This window comes from Helicoverpa zea, chromosome 28 (assembly GCF_022581195.2).
Source record: "Helicoverpa zea isolate HzStark_Cry1AcR chromosome 28, ilHelZeax1.1, whole genome shotgun sequence".
In the NCBI taxonomy this organism is placed as follows: Eukaryota; Metazoa; Arthropoda; class Insecta; order Lepidoptera; family Noctuidae; genus Helicoverpa; species Helicoverpa zea.
Window position 1 is genome coordinate 6195830 of NC_061479.1, and position 24907 is coordinate 6220736.

Here is a 24907-nt window from a genome sequence, read left to right on the forward strand (position 1 = left end):
CTGTTGTATAGGCTGATGATGATGATCGTTTAAGCCACATAGAAATACGGAAAACACAGTTGCATAAATCGACCAGTCCTGTAGCGAACATTATGTTTCTACTTTTACTTGACATTCAAAATAAATGCGTATTTGATTGCGTTTTCACTTTTATGTTCATATACTGCAGTTAGTGTGGTGTTTGATAAATCGTTTTGTGGGCTGTAGAAGCTTTGACCCGCACTTTAACGCGTGTTCAGGGTTCACAACTTACCGGTCCCGGATAAAGTGGCCTATGTATACCTGGAGAAGTTTCGTGGGATCCAAAAACGTCGATCCCCAGTTTCACTCGTGTAACGAGGTCACTGCTTCCTGTCTCCGGATAGGGTAGCCTTAACATACATAAAGGAGTTCGTGGCTAAGTAACAGGAGAAGGGATCGATCACTTATGAAGTTAAGCAACGCTTGGTGCAGTCTGCGTATGGAAGTCCATCTTATCATGACGAGTTCCTCCGTGTTTCGGAAGGAAACGTTAAATTGGTGGGTCCCGGCTGTCATTAAACATCTTTAGACAGTCGTTTCGTGGTGTTAAGCTAGAAGGTCTGCCAACCAGTCTTCTCACGAGGCTGTCTGGGTAACTTTGTAGAGGAGATTAGGTAGGCAGTCGCACCATGTGGCACACTGGTACTCAGCTGCATCAAATTAGACTGCAACCAACCCCAACATAGTTAAGAAAAGGCAAGACAGATACAGAAATATCTTCGTGATTGATATCTGCTCTCGATATCGTACGAATCACGAGAATAAAAGTGAAAATGTAATCAAACTCTCATTAAATACGGAATACTGGTAAAAGTAAGCTGTATGCGTGTCGATAACAAGCTGTATGGGGCTTATGTAATCTGTTATCTCTTATGTATGGTTATCTAAGATCTGTATGATCTTGTTATGTTATTTTCTTTTGCTTATTATGTATTTTTTCTCTGGTTATGTTCTTAAAAATATTTTAATGGTCTGATTGACATGTCTTACATATTTCTGGTTTTCAAAGAGTTTTGAAACGAATACGAATTATGCTGTTTTCAACTCAAACTGACTGTCACCCGCTGAATATGAGCGAACTTTACGCAACTTATTTTATTTCCAGATATATTCACTTTTTCGTTCACATCTAACCGACGATACGTTATGCGTAATATGCATAGACGCTTATATTCGGCGGCTGACAGTCAGTTCGGTTTAAACTCAGCCTTACAGTGGAAGTTGACTCCAAATTAGTTGTGGTAATGGCTAGGTGTTTGATAACTACGAAATAAGAAATAATTTATGATAGATAGATAGAATTGCAAACCTACGTCTAAACTCTGATCATTAATTATTTTTAAAGAATCACAAAAGAATGCTCTGCCTCTGTTTACATTAAACCAATTTGATAGGAAAACAATGCTAAAATGCTCCGAAACAATGCTGTGTTATATTTCAGATCTTCATTAATTTGGTTTAAGTCCAAAGTCTAACCAATTGTCCTATGTCCAGTTTCAACGACGAAATAAACGTCAGTTTTTCTTAAAACAACTGTTTTATATGTATTTTCTAAAAGTATATCTTGGACACCAATGACTGTGTTTCGGAGGGCACGTTAAACTGTAGGTCCCGACTGTCATTGAACATCTTTGGCAGTCGTTACGGCTAGTCAGAAGCCAGTAAGTCTCACACCAGTCTTATCAAAGGGTATTGGGTTGACCGGGTAACTGGGTTGAGGAGGCCAGATAGTCGCTCCTTGTGGCACACTGGTACTCAGCTGCATCTTGTTAGACTTGAAGCCGACCCCAACATAGTTGGGAAAAGGCTCGGAAGATGATGATTTTTGTGTGGTCGGTGAACTTATATACCATGTAACAACAGTATTATTTTATTATCTACCGCTAATTACTTATCATGTTATTCAGAGTTTGCGAACAAGTAGACCGTGACTCTTAATTACAGTTATTAAAAACGTTTTGTAATGGACTATTATGTAGGTTTTATTGTCGACTTTAAAGACAAGAGACTTATGTACGTATTTTTTATATAAGGTGCTTTAATATTACCTGCCAGGACTTGAATGGGGGGTAGTATTGCGTTTATAGATTACAATAGTGAAGATAAATAATTGATTATTTGTCATATTTTTTTTCATACAATAAAAAAATACGTATAAATTTGACTTAATTTATTAGTTTAACCATCCAGTAGAGTTGCGCGTTGCCATTCTTGCAGAACGGATAGAAAGAGATAGCAGTTGTTTTCATGGACGAAGCGACACTACGCGCGTAATTTGTGAACCACGTTATGCAGAGTAGAGCCAATGTTAATTTAACTTGTTTAATGTCTCAAATTGAATTGACTGTTCCGGGGAACGAAATTCTTTCACTATTGTAATCTATAAACGCAATACTACCCCCCATTCAAGTCCTGGCAGGTAATATTAAAGCACCTTATATAATCTTAAAAATGACCTTTTACTTGGTAAAGTGTGTGTGCTGAAAAAGGTATTTATATCAGTGTGGAAAGAAAGTACTTACCTACATTTATTTATTGATAAAAACTCACCCATGCATGTTCCTTCTGAAGCGGGATTGTTCGCGCGAGTTACCGCGGCCCTGGTACATAAAAGGTCTACGACGGAACACGACCGTTTTTAGTCAGTAAGAGTCTGACACTCCCTCACCGCTGCTAACCCGCAGTAGAAGGGGTCATTTGATGATTTTTGACGTCGTTAAAAAAAGAAACCCAGATGTCGCGGTAGCTCCTTCAAACAATACCACAGCCCAGGCAAGTTAACTGAGTGCCCTTCCTAATCCGTTCTGTATTATTAACTGTCTAAGATTTTAAACATCTATTAGAAAAGCGAAAGTAACTGGTACATTGATAGTGTAGAGCCTAGATCCTGAAAAATTCCAAAGGCGACTTTTTACCCAGGTGCAAGAAGTAGGACACGAGTTCTGTAGGGTAAAGGGTACTAAATATCAAACAAAATATTGAACAGAAATTCAAAACTCATTCATTATTCAAAATCAACACTGGGTTAAACTCCAAACTACAGTTATTAGTCATAATGATACAGTTAAAAGTATTCCCCTACAGTTAAAAATAACCAGACGCGATCTAAATATATCTCAAGAGGGTAGAAACGTCAAAAACATATGGTTCAAATATTTTGTTAGTTTATTTTTGGATGACTAAGATATTATTTCAAGTGGTTTCGGAAGGGAAGTTTATGAAATTAGTTAAGAAAGACATCTGTTTTTTGAAAAAGTTGGGTATTTCTAAATAGAAGTGCTGAAATATGTAAGGTTAAAAAAATGGGTCACAGAATTAGTGATTTCAGTTTCAGATGTATCGTAACACTGCGGGTTGTTCGAAAGCTGCGGGTTGTTCGAAAGAGATACCGCGGCCCTGGTACATAAAAGGCCTAGGACGGAACACGACGGTTTTTAGTCAGTAGAGTTTGACACTCCCTCACCGCTGCTAACCCACAGCGGGGTCATTTGATGATTTTTGACGTCGAAAAGATGTATCGTAACACAATGTAAATTAAAAATTTGCTTTCGCCAACGGTTTTACCCACGTCCCGTGGGAACTTCTCCGCGCACCTGGATAAAATGTAGCCTATTATAGCCTCCCTCGATAATTGGGCTATCTAACACTGAATTTTTCTAATCTGTCTAGTAGATCCTAAGATAAGCGCCTTCAGGCAAGCGAAAAAAAATATTTAGCTTTATATTATTAGTATGACGAGAATGTCCGTCTGTTATGCTTATTTACGTCTGAAAAACAGCTGAACCGATTTACATGTAAATTGCTTTGGTATCGATTCAATAACTTACTTTTAACCGTTTACCACAAAGGTTCTTGCAGATAATATTATGTAATGGCAATATATTATTAAATTGACCGTTTAATATGTAATCAGATTAAACTTTCACTGAGATTGTTAACAAGAAATTCCACTTAATTTGGATCAGTCGTTTCGGAGATAAGACATAAACAAATTAAATATTCGCATAGTAGGGTCATTATGCAAAAAATATATAGTGTCTCGTATGTTCTTATATAATTTTTATCACATTTGTTTGTTTGTTCTGGGACTCCAAAATAAGTATTTAAGGCCAACCAACTAAGAATCACCAGTGATGACTTACGGCACCGAAACGTGGTCTCTCACTATCGGCCTCATCTCAAAGCTCAAAGTCGCTCAACGAGCTATGCTGAGGGCTATGCTCGGTGTTTCTTTACGTGATCGAATCCGAAATGAGGAGATCCGTAGACGAACTAAAGTCACCGTTATAGCCCACCGGATTAGCAAGTTGAAGTGGCAATGGGCAGGCCATATTGCTCGCAGAGCAGATGGCCGATGGGGTCGAAAAGTGCTGGAGTGGAGACCACGGACTGGCAAGCGCAGCGTAGGACGTCAACCAACAAGGTGGACAGACGACCTTATAAAGGTCGTCGGAAGACGCTGGATGCAGGTCGCCTCCAACAGGTATCTGTGGAGATCTACGTGGGAGGCCTATGTTCAACGTCCTATGGCGGATATACTATTGTTTACCTAGGTGTGTACGAAGTAGTACCCTCGGGATGCGGGCTAAACCTCGTGCGTAACCTAGTATAATATTATATAAAAATATTTTCATTTATAGCATCAGACATTATTATGATAACAATAAATTATTGGTCTGTAGCTGTCATTGTGTTTATAATGTTTTGAGAACCAAGACTTGTAGCGACCTAATTCTATATAAGAGTATTACTTATATAAGTTCCATAAATATACATATGTAGGATTGGACGTAGACATAGAACCTTATTGCATGAGTGGACGTGAGAGAGAGAGACATATTATAGACCACTAAGAGTTTCATCATCTCATCAGCCTTATCCCAACTCGGCTTCCAGTTAAGAACTGTATGCAAATGAGTACTAGTGTGCCGCATGGAGTGACTGCCTATGTAACCTCCTCAACCCAGTAACCCGGACCACTGGATAGCCCTTCGTAAGGGTTTCTACTGTCACATTTTCTGGCTTCTGCAACTGCCAAAGATGTGCAAATAATAGTCGGGATCCAAAAATGTATCGTGCATATATGTATTTCTTGACAAGGTTGAAGGTGATCAACCTTCCACGGTCCGACCACGCCAAGCGATGCTTACTCTTATAATCGATCGCTTCGGCTTTGCCTTAGCCATGAGCTTTTCCAACTAAAATGATTATTCTTCTAAAACAAATTACGTAGAAATTAAAATAAACACGTGTTATACTGATCATCAAAAGGTTCAGAGATTATCACCTTGCAAAATGCATTAAGATACCAGAATCAATAAAAGATGGCTTATTACATCTTATGTTTACGATAACAGATCGAGCCTGTTTATCTAGCACTAATTGAAGGAGACAATTAAAATAAATAATTATTTCAAAACATAGTTCTTGGTTATTAAACTGACGCCGAAGACAGTACATCCATTCTATACTAATATAATAGGTAAAGAGGATTTTTTTTAATGTTTTTTGTTTGTACTCTAAAGGCTGCGGTACTACTGAACAGATTTCAAATATTCTTTCACTGTTGGAAAGCTACACTCTTCCCGAGTAACATAGGCTATATTTTATCCCGGTACGGGTAGTAATTCCCACAGTCTTTACTTAGTAGTTAGATTAAAGTCGTGGCCTAGTGGGTAAAGAACCAACATCTCGAGTATGAGGGTGTGGGTTCGATTCTAGGTCAGTCAAGTACCAATGCAACTTTTTTAAGTTTGTTCGTACTTTCTAAATATATCTTACAGCCAGTTTCTTCATCAAAAGTATAAGTCAAAGTAATGTCTAAAGTAAAAGTAACGGTCAAGTTCATTTTTTCTATTAGTTTTGCTGTCACTTTAGCCTTGAAAAACGAATTTGACCGTTACTTTTACTTTAGACATTACTTTGACTTTTACTTTTGATGAAGAAATTGGCCGTTAGACACCAATGGCTGATAAAAAGGTGAAGGAAAACATCTTGAGGAAACCTGGACTACAAAGTCTGAAATCAGCGACCCGCATTGAGCAAGCGTGGTGATTAATGCTCAATCCTTCTCCGTGTGAGAGGAGCCCGCAGCCCAGCAGTGGGACGATAAAAAGGCTGTAACAGTAACAGATTACCTATTTTCCTATGGGTGGATAGCTCATGAAATCTATTATATCTATTGTCAATACGATCTATATTTATTATTAACTCAGATTAAACCGTGAACTGCATTATCTTTGACATTGTGTTTGTTTAATTGATTTGTTTGTTATGATTGGGATTAAGGGCCAAGAATTTATGATTGAATGGCTTATGTAGAACTAGATGTGCCCCTAGTCTCCCCACATGGAGACAAATTATATCATCATCCGTCATAAATTAAACGTCAAAAACGTTTATTCAAATTAGGCTGATAAATCAGCACTTTTCGAACGTCAAAAACAAAAGACAGCCCCCAAAACGCACGCCCTTCACCACTTCCTATGTGTTTTTGCTCGGAAGAAGAGGTGGCGCAACAAATTCCCCAGCGACACATGTCTGTCTGTTAGGTTTGAAGAACCAGAATTTATACAGAACAAAGTCATCATCATCCTCGTGGCCTTATGCCTATTTTATGTGAGGTCGGCTCAGCGTGTATTATCCTTCCATATATCATAATATCTTCTATCTGCCATCCATATTATTACATCTGTCAAACATCTTCAGTACTTTCCTCTCCCTTTATATAGGTTCCCCTTAATAATAATAATTCCCTTATTTTTTTATCAATAATCAATTATTCATTATTATTTTATTTACTCTGGCGTCGGTGTTTATATGAATGCTTTTCGAACTGTGCAGTGGTTACACACACAGGAACATTACACACACATAGGTATTATCATAATAAAATAACTATCATCATCATATCAGCCTATTGCCGTTCACTGCTGAACGTATGCCTCCACCTGTGAGCGCTAAAAATCCCGCTCTTGATCATCCCACATCCATCCACTGCCCACTACTTTCTTCATATCATGATGATGACTAGAGGCCGACCCTAAAATAATTGAGAAAAGGCTAGGCAGATGATGGTTGGACTATTTTTTTCTTCACAATAATTAAGATACTAAGAAATCTCTTCTAGAAAATTCTAAAATCTTAAGGAACAAACATCATAATAGTTTTATCAGCTAATTGTTTTACCCTTGACCGTTTTTTTGCGATGTTGGTATCTTAGTGTTATCTCAGGGCAACAGGGTTCTGGTGCCAATCTGTCTCAGGACTATTAATTTAGTGAGGGGCTTAGAAGTTATCGATAGATTATATTGAGTTGTCGATTGAAAAAATTTGGAGCTGTTCAAGTTGTATGTTCAAGTAAGAGTGGCACATATGACATATGCCTAGCTGATGATCGGTTACGGCGGCTTTTCTCATATAAGGAGATTAGCCAACTGCGCAGGACATATTATAGCGCACGCACGTTTGCTTGGACACAGGTGCACTCACTATTCCTTCACTCTCATAGCGCGATGGGACGACAATATCCGACACCACCGGAGTAAAACGGGTTTAACGAGTCTGTTTTTCTCTTCTATTCTGTGTAAAAACAGCTATTCCTATTTTACAAGTAACTCGTTTTCTTAAAACACTGAAAACGAAATAAAAACAAAAGTATGACTTATAACACCTGTGTATAATAACTTTGAACCAATGACACCAGATCATTCATGTTAAACGCACTGAACTCATCTCAGTAAGAGTGCCCACACACTATCAACTTTTTAGTCGGCCGACAGTTTGATACTGCGCTTGATAAGTACGGAGATGTATGGGAGTGAGCACATGACAACAATCAGAGATTTAACGGGTATAAAAAGACTAAAAACTTTTATTAAATTCACGTTTAAAAAAAAATGTTTTTTGCAACTGTCGTCCAACCGTTGGCTGACTGTTTAGTCGTCAGTGTGCGGGTAGGCTTAACGTTTACTCTAGAAAGATAATCTTTTAACAATAGCCTGACCGAGGGCTGACGTTGACGCGGTCGGCTTTAAGACCTGTCATCGTGTGAGTCAGATCTTCACTCCCATCCTTTGTTTGAACAAGTGGTATAGTTCCACGAAAATTCTCGAAAATCTACATAATGTACTGAGATTCCACCAGAAATTGTGTACGCGTACGACTACACAGCTAGGAGGATAGGCAGTCGCTCCTTGTGGCACACTGGTACTCAGCTGTATTGGGTGAGACTGGTAGCCGACCCCAACATAGTTGGGAAAAGGCTCGGGAGATGATGACGTGTCCACAGCTAGCATGTGTTCGTGCACAAAGGTTGCAGTGTCTTGGAGACAGAAATGTTCGCACGCAATGTGTTACTGTTTGCTTGAGCGAGTGCACCACGAGATACATTTGTGTGTATCACAGTGCCTTCTCGACTGAAGTGAGGTCATGCTTAGGGGGTTGACATTTACGTGCTTTACTGGTTGTTTCGCCACCAACTTCTAGACTTCGGGCTGCTTTATGATTATTATGCTTCAAATCCCAAAATCCCGTGCACAGTAGTCGCGCTTGAACAACGAGGCAGTCACAAAAAATAAGTTGGTTTTGACAGCCCTAAACATTTATGCCATAACAATACACTGTCATTGTATGAAAATTAAACCCAGTTCCCACATAATATGCTCTAGTTTACTCTCAAATGAAGTGGCCAAAAGTATATGTTATTTTTATTTTTGGTATATTTTAAGTCCAGTAGCGGTTTTTCACCAGTGGATGTTGTTGTTGACAAAAAAATTTTTGGTGTCATCTGTCATCCTTCTAAGGCCGACAAAACGTCAATTTTCATAAAACAACAGTTGTCTACGAATTTTCAGGTTCAAGTTTCAAAATAAACTACTATACATTTGGAATGTCAATAGTTATTACATTATGTTTAGGAAAGATCGATATATGCAAAAAATTACAAGCTAAATGTATAGCCAATTCCAGGCAAACACCACATAATCTTAAAAGTACTTAAATATTTATAACTAAATTCAATCAAAAAAAAAAACATGCACACAATGCAGAATACAACCATGGAAAATGTTTATTTGTCGAAAAGTATTTAAAAAGAAACGGACGTTTATGTTGTCAGTGAACTTGGAGATGATAATGATGATGATGAACTTGGCATAAAAGTGTTCTTTCTGTAGCGACTGCGAGCTGCCATTAAGGATGCAAGTAGCTTGCGCATGTACCAAAGCAATGCGCAGGGTACATGCATTTTAAAAACTTGCGGATCTAGCGACTCGCACATGTACCAAAGCAAAATACCCACCCGCGTGCTCTTGTCTTTTGTCACTTGCGCATGTTAACTTGCTTCAGCTACATGCACCACACACCACCACACACTAAGTTAGGAACGACTAAAGAACGGAACCACATTTTGACAGTTGCAAACAAAGTTTAACCTTGATAGATTGCCAGCTATTACTTAGCCAGGAGCTCACGTAACAGGTCTGTTGAAAAGATAGATTTCTCTTAACTTGTCGCTGTCACTGGCGCCAATATCTCAGTTGGATATTAATTAGTTGTGTACTAGTTGGTGCCTGCGGTTTTGGTCGTCCACCTCTTGTAGATAATGTCAGTTTTCAATATCTTAAGTTTCCGTACAACATGATAGCTCTTCGTAAAACTTTCTGGGCTTCTGACTGCCTGTAACGACAGCTAAGGATGTTCAAATGATAGACGGGACCTATAAATTTGACGTGCTTTCCGAAATACGGAGGAACTCGTAATCACATGAATGTAGACTCGTAATCACATATAGATTGATTGCACCAAGCGTTACTTTACTTCATAATCGAATACGTGCAGTTAACGAGTAGTTTTTCTCGTACAGACAGAAGACCAACGGTTCTTTGTAATATAATATTATGCAGTGAAGAGAAGGTACAATGATGGATCGCGTCTCAAAAATCAAGTGTAATAAATAAATAAAAAAAAAATAAAAAAGCCTTATATTTCATGGAAAAATAAAAACTTAAATAACATTTGTTTTTTTTTTTTTTTTAACTAAACTTAACTTAAATCAATTCGTTTCTTGTTTTAATGAATTTAGATATATTTAAAGTAATTTTAAGTGCTTTGTTCAGTATTTGGTTTGTTATCCAGAACCCCTCCTCGGGTGAAGGCCTCCTCCAACGATTTCCATTGCTCCCTATTCAGGGCTTTCTGTATCCAGTCATGGCCAGCCGTCCTAACGATCTCGTCCTGCCATCTCGTAAGCGGCCTTCCTCTGCAGCGCTTGCCCAGAGGGCCGGTCCATGACGTTACTCTCCTTGTCCATCTCTGGTCTTGAAGTCGCGCTACATGTCCCGCCCACTTCCATTTGAGTTTTAGAGACTGGTTTAAAGCGTCAGTAGCTTTTGTAGTTTGTCTGATTTCAGTATGTCTTATTTTTTGTATTTTTCTTATGTTGAGCATACTGCGCTCCATGCCTCGCTGACATGTAGATATTTCAAAAATCAAGTGTAACGCTTTTAATTAATCGCATGTATATCGCTCAAGATATAAATCTGGTTTGAAAAAGAACCCGTTTTGCTAGTAGTCTAGAATACATTAATGTTAAAATTGCGGACTCCAATACCTTCTAAAATATTGCAAAATCTAAGAGACAATTTTACTACGCCCGGCTTCTATCATATGCCTTGCCTTTTCCCAACTATAGGGGGTTCGGTTTCCCCACCTGAGAACCAGTGTGCCACAAGGAGCGACGGCATATCTGACCTCCTGAAGTTCAGTTACCCGGCCTACCCGATACCTTTATCAGACTTCCTGGCTTCTGGCTACCCGTAACGACTGCCAAAGATGTTAAAACGATAGTCAGGGCCCACTAATTTATTGTGCCTTCCGAAACACGGAAGACCCAGTTTGTAATAAACAAAAAACTATGCTAAAGTTACACTGTTTGTCTGTATTGCGTTAACACGGTTTTCTTATCAAAATATGACTCAATAGAAATGAACGAGTTACAGTGCTTCTAAAAATGAAGCAGACATTTTAATTCCATAATTCTGGTGAACCAATTTTAATGATAGCGTAGGGCGACTGCCATACATGGGGTCTTAGGTTCAGATACCAGGTCTTGCCTAAATCGCTTTGTGGGTTTTAGAAGCTTTCATATACCAGCCTGGAGTCTGGAAGTTGGTGATTGATGCACCCGTGCATCGGAGAGCACGTTAATGTCGGTCCTGCTTGTGATCTCTCCGGTGGTGTCGGATTGTCGTCCCATCGCGCGCAGAGAGTGAAGGAATAGTGAGTGCACCTTTATCTGCTCAAATGCTGCAAATAATCAGCCGCCGTGTTCTAAAATCGGCCTGGATGTTATTAATGTTACAGTGTCCTTATAATTTTCATGGTTGAAAATAAGCAGGTACAACTATAAACTAAACATACGTTAGTAATTTTATTATGTCGTACGCACGTATTTGATAAGACCATGGCCAAAACGTGATTTAGATATTATTATTGATTCTACGATATCCTGTATAGGTAAGAACTAGTTTTGTTCAGGCTCATTAGTTTTATTAAAATATAATTTTGAAATAGTTTGTATTCAATATGTGTTGATAAGTAAATTGTGAGGTCATTAAACCTATGAACATTTTATTATATTCCTTATTTTCGTATATTATGTAAAAGTCCAGTAATATTATGTAAAATAATGCTGCTTGTGAGATGACGGCAGATAGAAGAGTATGGAAGGAGAATACTTGCTACGCCGTACACAAATAAAATTGGGATACGGGCAGGAGGATGATGATGATGTATGAAGTCCAAAGTCTGAATTTGTGCTCAGTTAGTTGCTTGATATTCTCATCCCCCTGTTGACAGGGATGTAAAAATAGCAAGTGTCCTTAAGATCACCCCTCCGTTAAATGCGAAGGGGAAAATGTGACCTATATTAAAATACCTGCCTATAAATATCATAGACTCTTAATGTAAGCAGTAACGATGCTGTAAAATATTACTAAGGTTAACTACGTTTACAATAATATTAATTTTTAACCAAAGTTCTTGGTATAACTACAATTAAAATTGGAAGCATAACCTAATCTCCAGTTTTTGCCTAGACATCTTCAGTCTTTTGATGCCTCGCGCATACGCTATACCCGCTATAGTATTTGTTACTATCGGCTAATGACATTTATGTCATCTTGGAGCAGGATTTCGTAGAGTAACAATCAAATAGAAGCAGGTCGAAATTCGGCTTAAACTAAAAGGGTCAATGTCATTTTGTGATAGTACGTGAATAACTGTCTCTAGAAGTTTTTTGCCAACTATTGTTACTGTTTTCGCGAGATCCATCGATCAATAACCTGCTGAACACAAGAACATAGCTACTATAAAGAATATCTTAAAACAAAGCACCGGAAACCGTACCCTCGATACGGTGGGCGCCGATTGCATCAGATCATTATGCGTAATCAGAAGAACTTCGTGGAATAGGCATCAAATTTGTTCGCTTGGAATTTTGGCCTATTTTAGGTCATCATCACCATCATACTCCTTATGAACTCTCTTATGTGTTATCCCTATGTACTTGTCTTTTGAACTCTCCTTATGTACTCCTCTTATATACTCATATGTACTCCTTTTGAGCTGGATGCGAGCAGCCGAAAATCGATCTCAGTGGCGTGCACTTGGAGAGGCCTATGTCCAGCAGTGGACTGCTATAGGCTGATGATGATGATGATGATGATGATGATGATGATGATGATGTACTCCTTTTATGTACTCCTCTTATGTACGCTCTTATGTACTCCTCTTATGTAGTCCCTTATGCACTCTCTTATTTACTCTCTTATGTAGTTGTTTTAAGAAAAACTGACGCCTACTATGCTATACTAACTGATGCCTATCTGACCTCAACCCAACTACCTGGGTAACCCAATGCTCATTGGTAAGAGTGGTTGTCAGACTTGGGTTCCACCCGTCATCATCTCCCGAGCCTTTTCCCAATTATGTTGGGGTCGGCTTCCAGTCTAACTAGATGCAGCTGAGTACCAGTGTGTTACAAGGAGCGACTGCCTATCTGATATCCTCAACCCAGTTACCCGGGCCAATCGTTACCCCTTGGTAAGACTGGGTGCCATCTTTTCTGGCTTTTGACTCCGGTACGACTTCCAAAGATGTTCAAATGACAGCGACCTTAAGCTCTATGAATATTTATTGATACATCTTCATCTTTTTAAATTGTACATAACATCGGATTGCCAATAGATACCACAATAACATGTCTAGCAATTGGCTAACGATACGCATATTAATATCTATAATAATCAAAGATTTCTCAGACAGGTTTTAGTCAAGGCCACTCACATGAAACGCTCAATTTTTTGCTATGTAATCTAGTATTCTATTTTTTTTTCCTTATTTCTAACTAGATTTCTTCTGCGGTTTCACCCGCTTCCTAAGGGAACTACTTCTTGCAAGCAGGGGTAAAATTTTGCTTGTGTGTTATTCTGACATTTACTGATCTAGACACACGGCAGTGTGTCCGCAAAGTTGGAGCAAAAAAAGCGACACACCGGCCGTGGGTTATATTACACGAACCATTTCGGGCCAAATTCGACCCCCCTATAACTCAAAATCTATTTTATTTACACATTTCAAATTTCTAGTATCTGTTGAGACCCCCTCACTTATCTAAAATACAAAATTTCATTAATATACCCATTATAGGTCTTGAGATATTGACGTCAGAAAATCGCTATTTTTACTATACACTCACTGACTGACTGATTCACTGACTCACTCATCAAAAACCTAGACCACTTCCAATGGTCGTATTGACTTGAAATTTGGCATGGAGGTAGGTCTTTATGTCAAGGTAAAGGGAAAAATCTGAAAATGGCCAAGTGTGAGTCGGTTTCAAAATATTGAAGGTGTAAAATACCCAGTGTAAATTTATACCCCTGAGGAACTAAAACGGACTAAATTTATCTATATTTATATAATATATCTTCGAATGGTCGTACCGATCTGAAATTCGTTACAAAGGTTTGTATTTAGTCAAAGTAAAAATCTGAAAACGGCCAAGTGTGAGTCACTTTCGAAAATAACGAATGTGTAACTTTGATCCACGAACATAATATATGATAACATGTCATGTCAGTCAGTTGGTAAATCTAGTCCATTTAGTTAATCTAGTTCATTTCTTGGTAAAAAGCATAGTGCATATTCAAAAATCTGAAAGATAGTATAAATGAGACATTTCCTTAACTAACTTAATCATAAGAAAAAAATATAATAAACAACCTTACAAAAATAAATGAAATCCCACCCAAAACAAAAATGTGAAAGGCTGCCAAGTTCGATAATATGGAAATCCTTCGCCTATAAAAGAAGTGAGATCTGAATAAGTACCAAGTTCCATACACATACCTCAGTTAAAAATAGTTACTTTTTAATAATGTTACTTGGCAAGTTTTAATAGAAAATTAAATACTTGATTCATTGCGTTTAGTAGGTTTATAAGAAGGTGTGTGAAAACTTGCGAAGTAACATCATTAAAAAGTAACTATTTTTAACTGAGGTATGTGTATGGAACTTGGTACTTATTCAGATCTCACTTCTTTTATAGGCGAAGGATTTCCATATTATCGAACTTGGCAGCCTTTCACATTTTTGTTTTGGGTGGGATATTATAAAGCTAGGGAGTTTTTTTGTTTGCTACTGGCGTATTTCTGGTCCCTTTTGAAAAAACTGTCAGATAGCAAAATTGAGCACAAGTTGTAGGCTGCTTTTTCCCGGATTTGTGAAATAATTCCCGTTGGAGACGGATGACACCGCTGATGGAAGCTAGTAAGCTATATTATTGTCTAGCTTCAGGTATGCCAAACATCCAGATCTTCACATTTATAATATTAGTGTGATGGATTACATGGATCTCTGCTACTTCCCTAAAACCACTTTCTCAACATATCCTGTCATTCCTTCCCGATGTACCGAAGGAAACAAACTCCATATTTTAGAACCGGTATCTAACCAATATCAAGCTTGTCACTTTCACGCGACAACATACCGTTTAATTAAGAGCGATTTTCTGCGGAAGTGTTGAGTAAACACCGCTCGTATTGAGGTAAGTAGTCGATGTGCGTGATGGTTTGTAGTATGTGAAGTGTTTTACTATCACTAGTTACTATGAAACAGGTAATCTGTACATTATTTCAAAGCAACCTGAATCTATCTTTACTTAAAAAAAACTTCAAACTAATAAAGGGCGTCTAAAAATTCGTCCTCATCGCTGCCACCCGGCAGTGTACCTAATAGGATTTTAGCATGTCCATGTTGGATGGCAATGCTTAAACCAATTTCCATGTCTCTTTGTTTGTTGTTCTGATTGCTGGGAAGTTTGTTCATCACCGTTTCTTCTTCCCAGCAATAACACTGGGATCCGTTCACCGTTCCACGTCAAAAGCCGTCAGGTGGTTTTGAGAAAACTGTGGCAATAAGCCCTGTTAGGTGATTAAAGTTGCAGCTCACTCGATAAGAATGTATGTAGTTTCAGTGTTTATTAGTTTTCTTTAGATTTTGAAGTTTGCACTTGCAGAAACTAACGTGACTTTAAATCAAATAACTTTTCACTTTTGACAACCAAGCGTGCAATGAGTATTATTATTACATATAATAACTACTAAACACGCGAGCAAAACTAATTCTACATACCGATCACTATATTCGCACTTAATGTCACACTATATTTAGCCCGAACACCTGATATGTCGACTTTCATTCTCACAGGTTGTTGCAACCGCAACTACCGCTAGTCTTAGCCCAAGTTCACCGACATCATCAACGTTAGCTTTCTTAAAACAACCATTTATTTTGAAAATTAAACGTCAAAAAAAAGATCCTGAGGAATTGAGAACCTTCTTTATTTATTTGTTTACAAATTGTACATACACATAATAAAGAAAGATGACAGGAAAGAAAGAATTTACAAAGGTAATGCTTTGTTCTTGTTGTTTTTGGGAAGTCTTTTAAAAATTCATATTGAACAGTTGTTTTAAGGCTGCGTCTACACGGCGCATGTAGTTGGAGCAAGTTAACATGCGCAAGTGACAAGAGCACGCGGGTGGGTATTTCGCTTTGGTACATGCGCGAGTCGCTGGACCCGCACGTTTATAAAATGCATGTAACCTGCGCAAGTGCCTCAACATGCGCAAGCTACTGTCTGTCACATTTCTTCAATAGATTATCAACCTTATCACAATAGTGGAATGTTTATGTTCGATTGGTATTTGACAGATTCTGGTAGGGTACATCGGAAAAATAAGCTTGATTGGATTGCATTTCCTTCTCGATTTATGCCCATAATATGCTGGTATAAGACTCATAGATGGTAGTTTTGACATAACCATCATAGAAAAAACGATACGAGTTCGTAAGCAAAATGAATTGTTTCTTGTTTATAAAAATCGAGTGTAACAACACATTCGCTCAGTTCTTCCTCGCGATATACGCGGTCGCTCGGTTTTCTAACGTTATTTTTGTACTGTCAATTGTTTTGCTATCACACGTAGGCATATGGGCGAACGCAAGCTACCGGTAACTAGAAGCCAGAAAACTGACAACTTCTACCAGGTAACTGCGATCACCGAAAGGCGTCCACTGCTGGACTGCTGCCTCCCCCAAGGTTCGTCACTTCGCTCAATCTTCAGCAACCTGCATCCACTGCTTCCCGGCGACCTTGGCCAGATCGTCCGTCCATGTAGTGGGGTTGCCTGCCAACGCTGCGTCTTCCGGGTGGTGGTCGCCACTTGAGAACTTTTCTGCCTCATCGGCCATCTGTTCTGCGTTCTGATAGACATCTAATACATTGCATACGTTTACTGGAAGCTGATCCCATCATATGCACTCGGGAAATGGCTAGGCAGATGATGATAAAAACCGGGCATTAGTAACATTGCTTCATAGATTTTGCAGTATTTTAGAAGGTATTAAAGTCCTAGACTAGACAAAATGCCCCAATCGAGTACTTCAATCAAATTTTCCTTTTTCCATCGCAAGAAATCCTCACAGTTTACCAAAGAACGCATGACGTAACATCGTAGTTATTATAATCCAATGTTTGTTTACGGTTTAATTGAAAAATATATGAATAGGAACATTCTTGATCAAGAATGCGACACATTACTAACGTGTCCACAGGAATTGTTTTCGAAGTCCACTGATTGGATTTCGATGTTCCACGTAAATGTTACGGAGTTGTTCTTTGTCTAGAGAGAGTGACGGTTTTGTTAGCTCAATGGATTTTGATAATAATTGGGAGTTTTAACGAGTGAGCTACACTGTTTAATCACGGGAAAATGGCTAAAGAGCGTTGAACGGATTTTTGTGAAAGGGAGTCTTCTACTTCTTATCTAGTGACCTGTAAGTTTAATCACGTAACAAGCCCTAGTGTCACAGTTGTCTCAAATCCGACTGACGGCCTCTGACGTGGAATAGTCAAGACTGCTACTGAGTAGCATTCGGGGATGACGGCGCCACTTGCCCTCCCAGGTACGGGTGTGTAATATTAACATGCTGTTTTGTGAAAGAGGGGGTCAGATAGGGCTGTTGCTCCTTGTAAATAAAGCACTGGTACTCAACTACATCCGGTTCGACTGGAAGCCGACCCCAACAAAGTTTGGGACAAAGGCTCGGAGGAAGAAGAAGAAGTTTTGTGAAAGTTTCTAAAACAGACAAAGTGGTTTCGTACGGGTCCAGGAATCGATCCTGATTCGAGTAGGTTGAGCTTCTACTATTGTTATGTAATAGAATGTTTGTGAAAATATTAGTTTTTAAAAGAGCGTCTATAGAGTTTCTTGCCGGCTCTTCTACATGAGACCAACTTTTTGGAACCGTGCAACTAGTGTGACGTTTCATAGAAGCCTGCAAAGGCCTATTTGAAATACATTTTCTATCAGAAGCAAGTGAAACCGCGAGCGTGACTTAAATTAATTAAAATACTTAATTTTTTTAGACATATTACTTTACTTCAAAGTGTATACTTAAAACGTCAGTGCAAAAACAAGACAAGAATTCAATAAATTGTCAAACGGTCATGCAATGTTTTTAGAATTTCATTATTGATAAACAGTTGCATGCTGGCTGCCGGATTTGTGTTGCTGTGATTGTCGTTTGTATCGACGGAAAATTATGTGTTTTTACAGTGATAGTTAATTAAACGTTTCGAGTTAATAAGTCATTAAGTTTTGCCGCTGGTGTTGTGCTTCTGTGACTGGTAACTACTTCATTACAAGATATTTAAAAGATATCTCTTTTATTTATTTTATTTTGTCTGTCTTTTTTTTCTCAATATTTGTATGCTATTTTATGACTGTGGAATGTGTCTAGCACTATAATTTTTTGTACCAACTCTTGTACCACATTTTATAAAAGTAAATGAAGTTATTTATTATTATTTGAAATCTAAGAACAAAATACTCTTGGTCTTACTACAAAAAAGTTAAACACGTTCGGCGCGTGTTTAAGAATATATTGTTTGGAGAATTTTGCTTAAACTTGTGACTATCGTCTATTTAACTTTTTTGTAGTAAGAGCTTTCGTCAACTAAGTTTGTCGTTCTGAAGTGAGCCAATTGATGCTTCGAGTATGCGCAAGAGTGGTTCATACATTTTGACTTGTGCAGACTCTAGTACATATAATCAACTTTCGAAGAGATTTATTTCACGTAAATTCTAATGTGCGTTTATTTTAGTTAGGGCATTCCCCCTACTTTTTTTGAAAGCGAAGTTTTTATAAATTGCAAAATACTTGAAAGTCCGCCAATTTCTTGTTTGTATTCTGGTATTTTGTGAGACACTTAGGAATCTGAACTATTTGGTTTTCCTAGCCATTTGAATTTCCTGAGTGAAACCCTGAGTAAGTTTGGTTTTCCCCAAGAGTCTAGGAGTCTGGATGTGGTTCATCTCTTCTTTTTCATCTTGTCTTGTACCTTATATTATTTAAAGTCGGGACTATATGGTTCATGCGTTTCTATCATCCGTCATACTTACTATCACTGATAGATTGACTTCCTGACATGATAAATAAGGGAGTGGATGTTAGTATGATGGCTGGCAGGGAGAAATCAAATCGGGATACATTGCACCGACCACTAATAACTTGTGAACAGGGTAGGGAAGGTAGGTATACCTTCCGTATTTGACGATTCCTGATTGTCATTTTTGAAATATATGTTCTTATTGCTTTTTTGTCTTCGATGTTTTAGAATTTTAAGACCTCATCCACTTATACATAATATAGGTATCCACTTTTATTCTTATTTTGAATATGTTTGCCTCTTTTTTGGTCGAGTTATAATTTTTTTTTATCTATCTACCTATATCAGAAAAAGGATACAGAAATAATGATGAAACTCAAAAACTCGAATCCTGCTTCAACCACACACTAAATCGTCTACAAATACACGCACGTACATGACGTACTGTCCCAGAATGCCGCAACGGCACTAGCATGCTTTGTTTACTCGTCACACAATCACACTCGCATTACTGAATGTTACTCATACGAGATAATCGTAACGTTACTATTGCTATAATATACCCCTCTAGATTTTCAGCATTCGGACAATGCTGAAAAGTTGTTTTTTTTTTTTTTTTTTTTTTAACGTCTACCTGTTAATTATTCAATCAATACTTATCTGCTTGACCAACCCACTTTTTTACATTTCTTGTCATTTAGCGGGCATTTTTCACTAAAACGCGCTCAAAATTGTGTGAAAGATGATATGGCTGGAAATAGTGTTACTTGTGAGATGAAATAGAGAAGTATTGGTAAAGAAGAGTTTCTCCTCCGATCACAAAAGAACTTGAAAAGGTGGGAAAGTTTTGATAAATAAAACACAAAAATAAATTCAAAATCTTTAATCCTACCTTAACCACACACTAAATTGTCTACATAACGTACTGTACCAGCATGCTTTGTTTACTCCTCGCACAATCACACTCGCATTACTGAATGTTACTCATACGAGATTATCGTAACGTTACTATAATCTGAAAGAAGTATTGAAAGAGAAGATATGCTTCTCCGATCACAAAAGAAACTGAAATGTTGGGAAAATGGTGATAAAACTCTAAATAAACACAACCTTAACCACACACAAATCATCTACATGTAATAATAATAATAATGGCGTCCACGGCCGATTTCGGCCACGGCGGCTGTTCCCATTTAAGGAGATCAGCCAGCTGCGTAGCACATATTATAGAGCACGAGCATTTGCGCAGACACAGGTGCACTCCCTATTCCTTCACTCTCATAGCGCGATGGGACGGCAATCTGACACGACCGGAGAGAGATCAGGAGCAGGACCCACATTTACGTGCTCTCCGATGCACGGGTGAATCAATCACCACCTTCCAGACTACATGTCGTACTATACTTACTAGCGTGCTTTGTTTACTTGTAGTACAATGACACTAGCATTACTGAATGTTACTCATACGAGATAATCAGACAGACAGATTATACTAATGCTACTACTATAATAGATTTGTAAAGAACAAACAATGTTTTGATTTTGATAAAAGAAAGCGGTTTTGTAGTGGTCTGCAGTAATTTTGTGAAGAGGATACATGTTTTCCTTTGTTTGGGAAGACTTCGAAAATAGTGAATCGATTTGGAATTATTTTACAGTTGTAAAGTTCCTCAAATAACATACCGCGGTATCACCCGCGTCCCGTGGGAACTACTGCCCGTACCGAGAAAAAATATAGCCTATGTTACTCTGGAAGAGTGTAGCTTTACAACAGTGAAAGAATTTTTCAAATCGCTTTATTAGTTTCGGAACTTTTGCAAATAAAGCAGAATTATTCTCCGATTTATGCAGTCGCTGTAAGTTCGGGTGGCAGTATAATAGCTTACACAATGCACATTTCGAGTAAAAAATAACTACTTAAATATATAAACTATCACTATACAGATTGATCTTTCAAAGAAAACAGCCGTTTAGATATTTAGAAAGCAACAATACCATTGTTAACACGAGCTGCTGAGCACAAGGCCTTGGGATCGATTCCCGGATGGGCCGAAATCGCTTTGTGGGTTGTAGAAACGCACAAAGCTGCCCGGAGCCTGGAAATTGGTGATTGATACACCCGTGCATCGGAGAGCACGTAAATGTCGGTCCTGCGCCTGATCTCTCTCTGGTGGTGTCGGATTGTCGTCCCATCGCGCTACGAGAGTGAAGGAATAGGGAGTGCACCTGTGTCCAAGCAAATGCTTGTGCACTATTATCAGTCCTGCGCAGGTGGCTAATTCTTCACATGAGGACAGCCGCCGTAGCTGATTATCGCATCACAAGTAATAACACAAAACTACAGATGGATGAAATATTGAAGAATGGTCGTTAAACACTAAAATTGAGCTGCAACTTTCTAACTACCGCCAAATGTCAGACGCATAACGTTCGAGAGAGGTTACTGTGATTAAGCTATTATATTTGATGACTATTGCAATTGTCTGGTTGTTTCGGAATTTTGTATGAACTGATCTATGAGATGAGAAAAGAAAATTTCTAAATGAAGGATATTTTTTCTCATGATTATTCTTGGAGATAGGTAGCCTAAGATCTTATGCTGTGTTTAATTGAGTTTTTTTAGATTCCGTGTAGTGTAGGTATCTACTTTAAGTTTCAGATCGATTTTTTTTGTCCAATTGAGACTATGTATTTCCAAACTGACGTGTTTTAATGATTTCCCAAATAGAAGTTCCCAAGTAGAGTTTTTTAAGCCTCCGATATGCCCTGTTTTTTTGTGATTTCTCAAAAGATTTTTAAAAGTTGGAAGCGATATGTAGTGTTAAAGCGTTAAACTAAATATCAATACCATATAGCTCAGCAATTACAACAATATGGCTCCTGCAATTCCATTTCGGACCATGATGTCCGATTTTTAAAAAATAACACATACAGTTTGTGTAGGTACATTAAGTATATTAACAGAACCCTATCTTTTGTTGCAGGACCCGAAAATCTATGACATCCCATACGAGCCAAGAGCACCAACACCAGAAATACAGCTATCAACCCCACACACTCCCACTTCATCACCAAACACCCCCAATTTATCTCCGAACACCCCCAATTTATCCCCACACACCCCCACTCCATCTCCACAGACACTCATTTTACCCCCACACACCCCTAATTTATCCCCAAACACCCCTACTTTACCCCTACACACCCCCACTCCATCCCCACAGACGCCCATTTTACCCCCACAGACCCCTACTATATCCCCCGAGACTCCACTATTAACCACAGAAACAGAAATGGCCAACAAGACCGAATTCGAAAAGCTACGCCAGAATTTCGAAACCGGCTTCACAAACCCCGAACAGAAAAAACCAGTGCCAATAAAACCGAAACCCATATTGATTTCCAAGTTAAAAAACGCGAAATCTATAGAGAATTTGAATGGGGACTACGTGAGGAATCCGGGGAAATATCATACGGATCAGAAAAGGTTACGGCCAAAGAAGAATGAGACTGCTATTAGTTTTACATTGCCCAAAAGGGATACCCAATTGGATTTGGATAGAGAAAATGTGAGTATTCTGCCTTTTTTTAGTAGTTTGTAATTTTGTATTTCAGGAAGAAAATGCTATGGATAATGATAACATGCGTTAAGAATATGTTGTAAGAGAGAGTTACATTGAACCTACCTATAGTTCGGCCATTCAGAGAATGCGTTCCTGACACGTCGCGATTGAACTGACGACGTAACTTTGCAATGGCGTTGCAGTTACGATAAAAATATTTTTGCTGGTTGTTTACCGTTTTAACAATTGAGGAGCATTAAAACAACATTATTATATCAATAATCAATGAATGTTATTACGTCGTCAGTTCAATCGCGACGTGTCAGGAACGCATTCTCTGAATGGCCGAACTATAGTTGTACGATTCTAGACTTGTCGAAGAGTCGTAGTAATAAAATAGTAGGGATAGATACATAGAAAAGGTTGGACCAACCACTCTAAAACGACTGGATATGGATTTTAACATTACTTTAGAACTTTAGGGAATACTAGCTTTCGCTTGCGATTTCAGCTGCGTACTGAGGGAACTAATTCCTGCACATAGATAACCTGTATTAAGTACTCTGATATTGAAGCTATACTGCCAAGTTTCGCCAAAGTCCATCCAGTAGGTCGTTTTTGCATAATAGACATGACACACACTTTCGCGTTTTATAATAACGGTAAGACAGATATGACTTGTATATAACTTAGCTTTGCATTTACAATCCCAATCAAATTCCTACTTTAACTTATTCGTTGTTTGACTAACCAAGCCCCTGCGAACTCCGTTTATGCAACAGTTGATTGTGCTATTATGTTATCCTGCGTAGGCGCACACTTTCCATATTGTATTGCATCAAGTTCTCTGTGAACCTACACTTACGTCTTTCATCATTTTGATTTAGGTCTATCAATCACTATAGATCATTACTTAAATCAACCAGTCTTACCAAGGGTTGTCCGGATAACTGGTTGTGATGAATTAATAAAGATGCATAGAACTTAAAGGCGCTGTCATTGGAACATCTTTGGCAGTCAGTCAGAAGCCAGTAAGTCTGACACCAGTCTTACCAAGGGGTATTGGGTTACCCGGGTAACTGGGTTGTGAAGGTCAGTTAGGCAATCGTTTTTTGTGGCATACTGGTAATCTGCTGCATCTGGTTAGACTGGAAGCCGACCCCAACATTTTTGAGAAAAGGCTCAGCGGATGATGATGTTGGTTTATCAATAAGTTAAAATTATAGTGTTATCTTTTTGATTATTGAACCACGTCTAATTTCCATGTCTTAAGCCCTTAGTCAAAGGGTCATCAATGAATAGTCTTTTTACTGCATCTTCTTGTCGTGGACACTATGCCAGCCAGCGGTTTCGCCCAGAAGCCTGTAGCCTGCACAGTAGGTACTAAAAGTTTTTTCAAACTAGTTTATGGTTCTTGAGATTAGGGCGTTCTTTGTTTCCGAAACCCAAGTTTCAATTCTTACTCCATTAACTCAACTGTAAAAGAGACTCAATTACTTTATTTGTAGCTGTCCTAACTATTGATACTAGTGAAGATAATAATATCGACTTCCAGTAGAAACTAAAAGTAGGTGTACTTCCTTTGTCCCCGAGTTTATCATGTCATATCGTAGTTTGATAAACTTGACTGTTTCCTTTGAATCGGTAATTGAATAAAAAACTTTTACATAAGTACTTACTTTATTCTGACGAAACATGTAGTTACCTATTTTATTTAAATTAAGTATTAGTATTTTGAAGCCGATTTTCTCCTCCACAATACTTCTATATGTATACTGAAAGCATAATAAGTTTAGTTTCGTATTTATAATACCTATTACAGAAGATTATTGTGTATCTTTTATCATGCTGCAGACCAAAGACCTCTAGTTTTTCTCAATTTACTCAATATTGGTAGATATACTAACATTAAGTTTAAAGGCCTATACGCATTAGCCGCATCACGGAGATTTTGAACGCTCTTACAGCCGGCTTCTGAAACAATAATAATGCTATTGTGAAAAAAATAATCAGAAAAAATAATAAACAACGTACCTAAATATATCATATGCTTGCCTACCTACTGAAACCACAGTTTTAGTAAGTACCATCATGTGACAATAACAACATAACAAAAAACTATAAAATTACATACGTTATGTACTATACCTACCTGTAATACAGGAAAATATACAAACACGAGACACGAAACACAGGCTATTTTGAAGCGCCATATACAACAGCGCTCGTAGCGGGGAGTGTAGGAAACTTGTGGCTAACTTTCATAGTTGGTAATTCCAGGGTAGAACGGTAGATGGCGCTGTGT

General features: G+C 38.2%; 1 protein-coding gene across 1 annotated transcript in view; it reads left to right on the forward strand.

Moving 5' to 3' along the window:
* The window catches only part of LOC124643707 (DENN domain-containing protein 2B-like), an 81394-nt gene that overhangs the window by 19698 nt on the left and 36789 nt on the right, over positions 1 to 24907 (forward strand). Inside the window, exon 2 of the mRNA XM_047182748.1 lies at positions 22024 to 22608. Within this exon, the coding sequence (XP_047038704.1) occupies positions 22024 to 22608 (585 nt within the window). The remainder of the gene's footprint in view (positions 1 to 22023; positions 22609 to 24907) is intronic.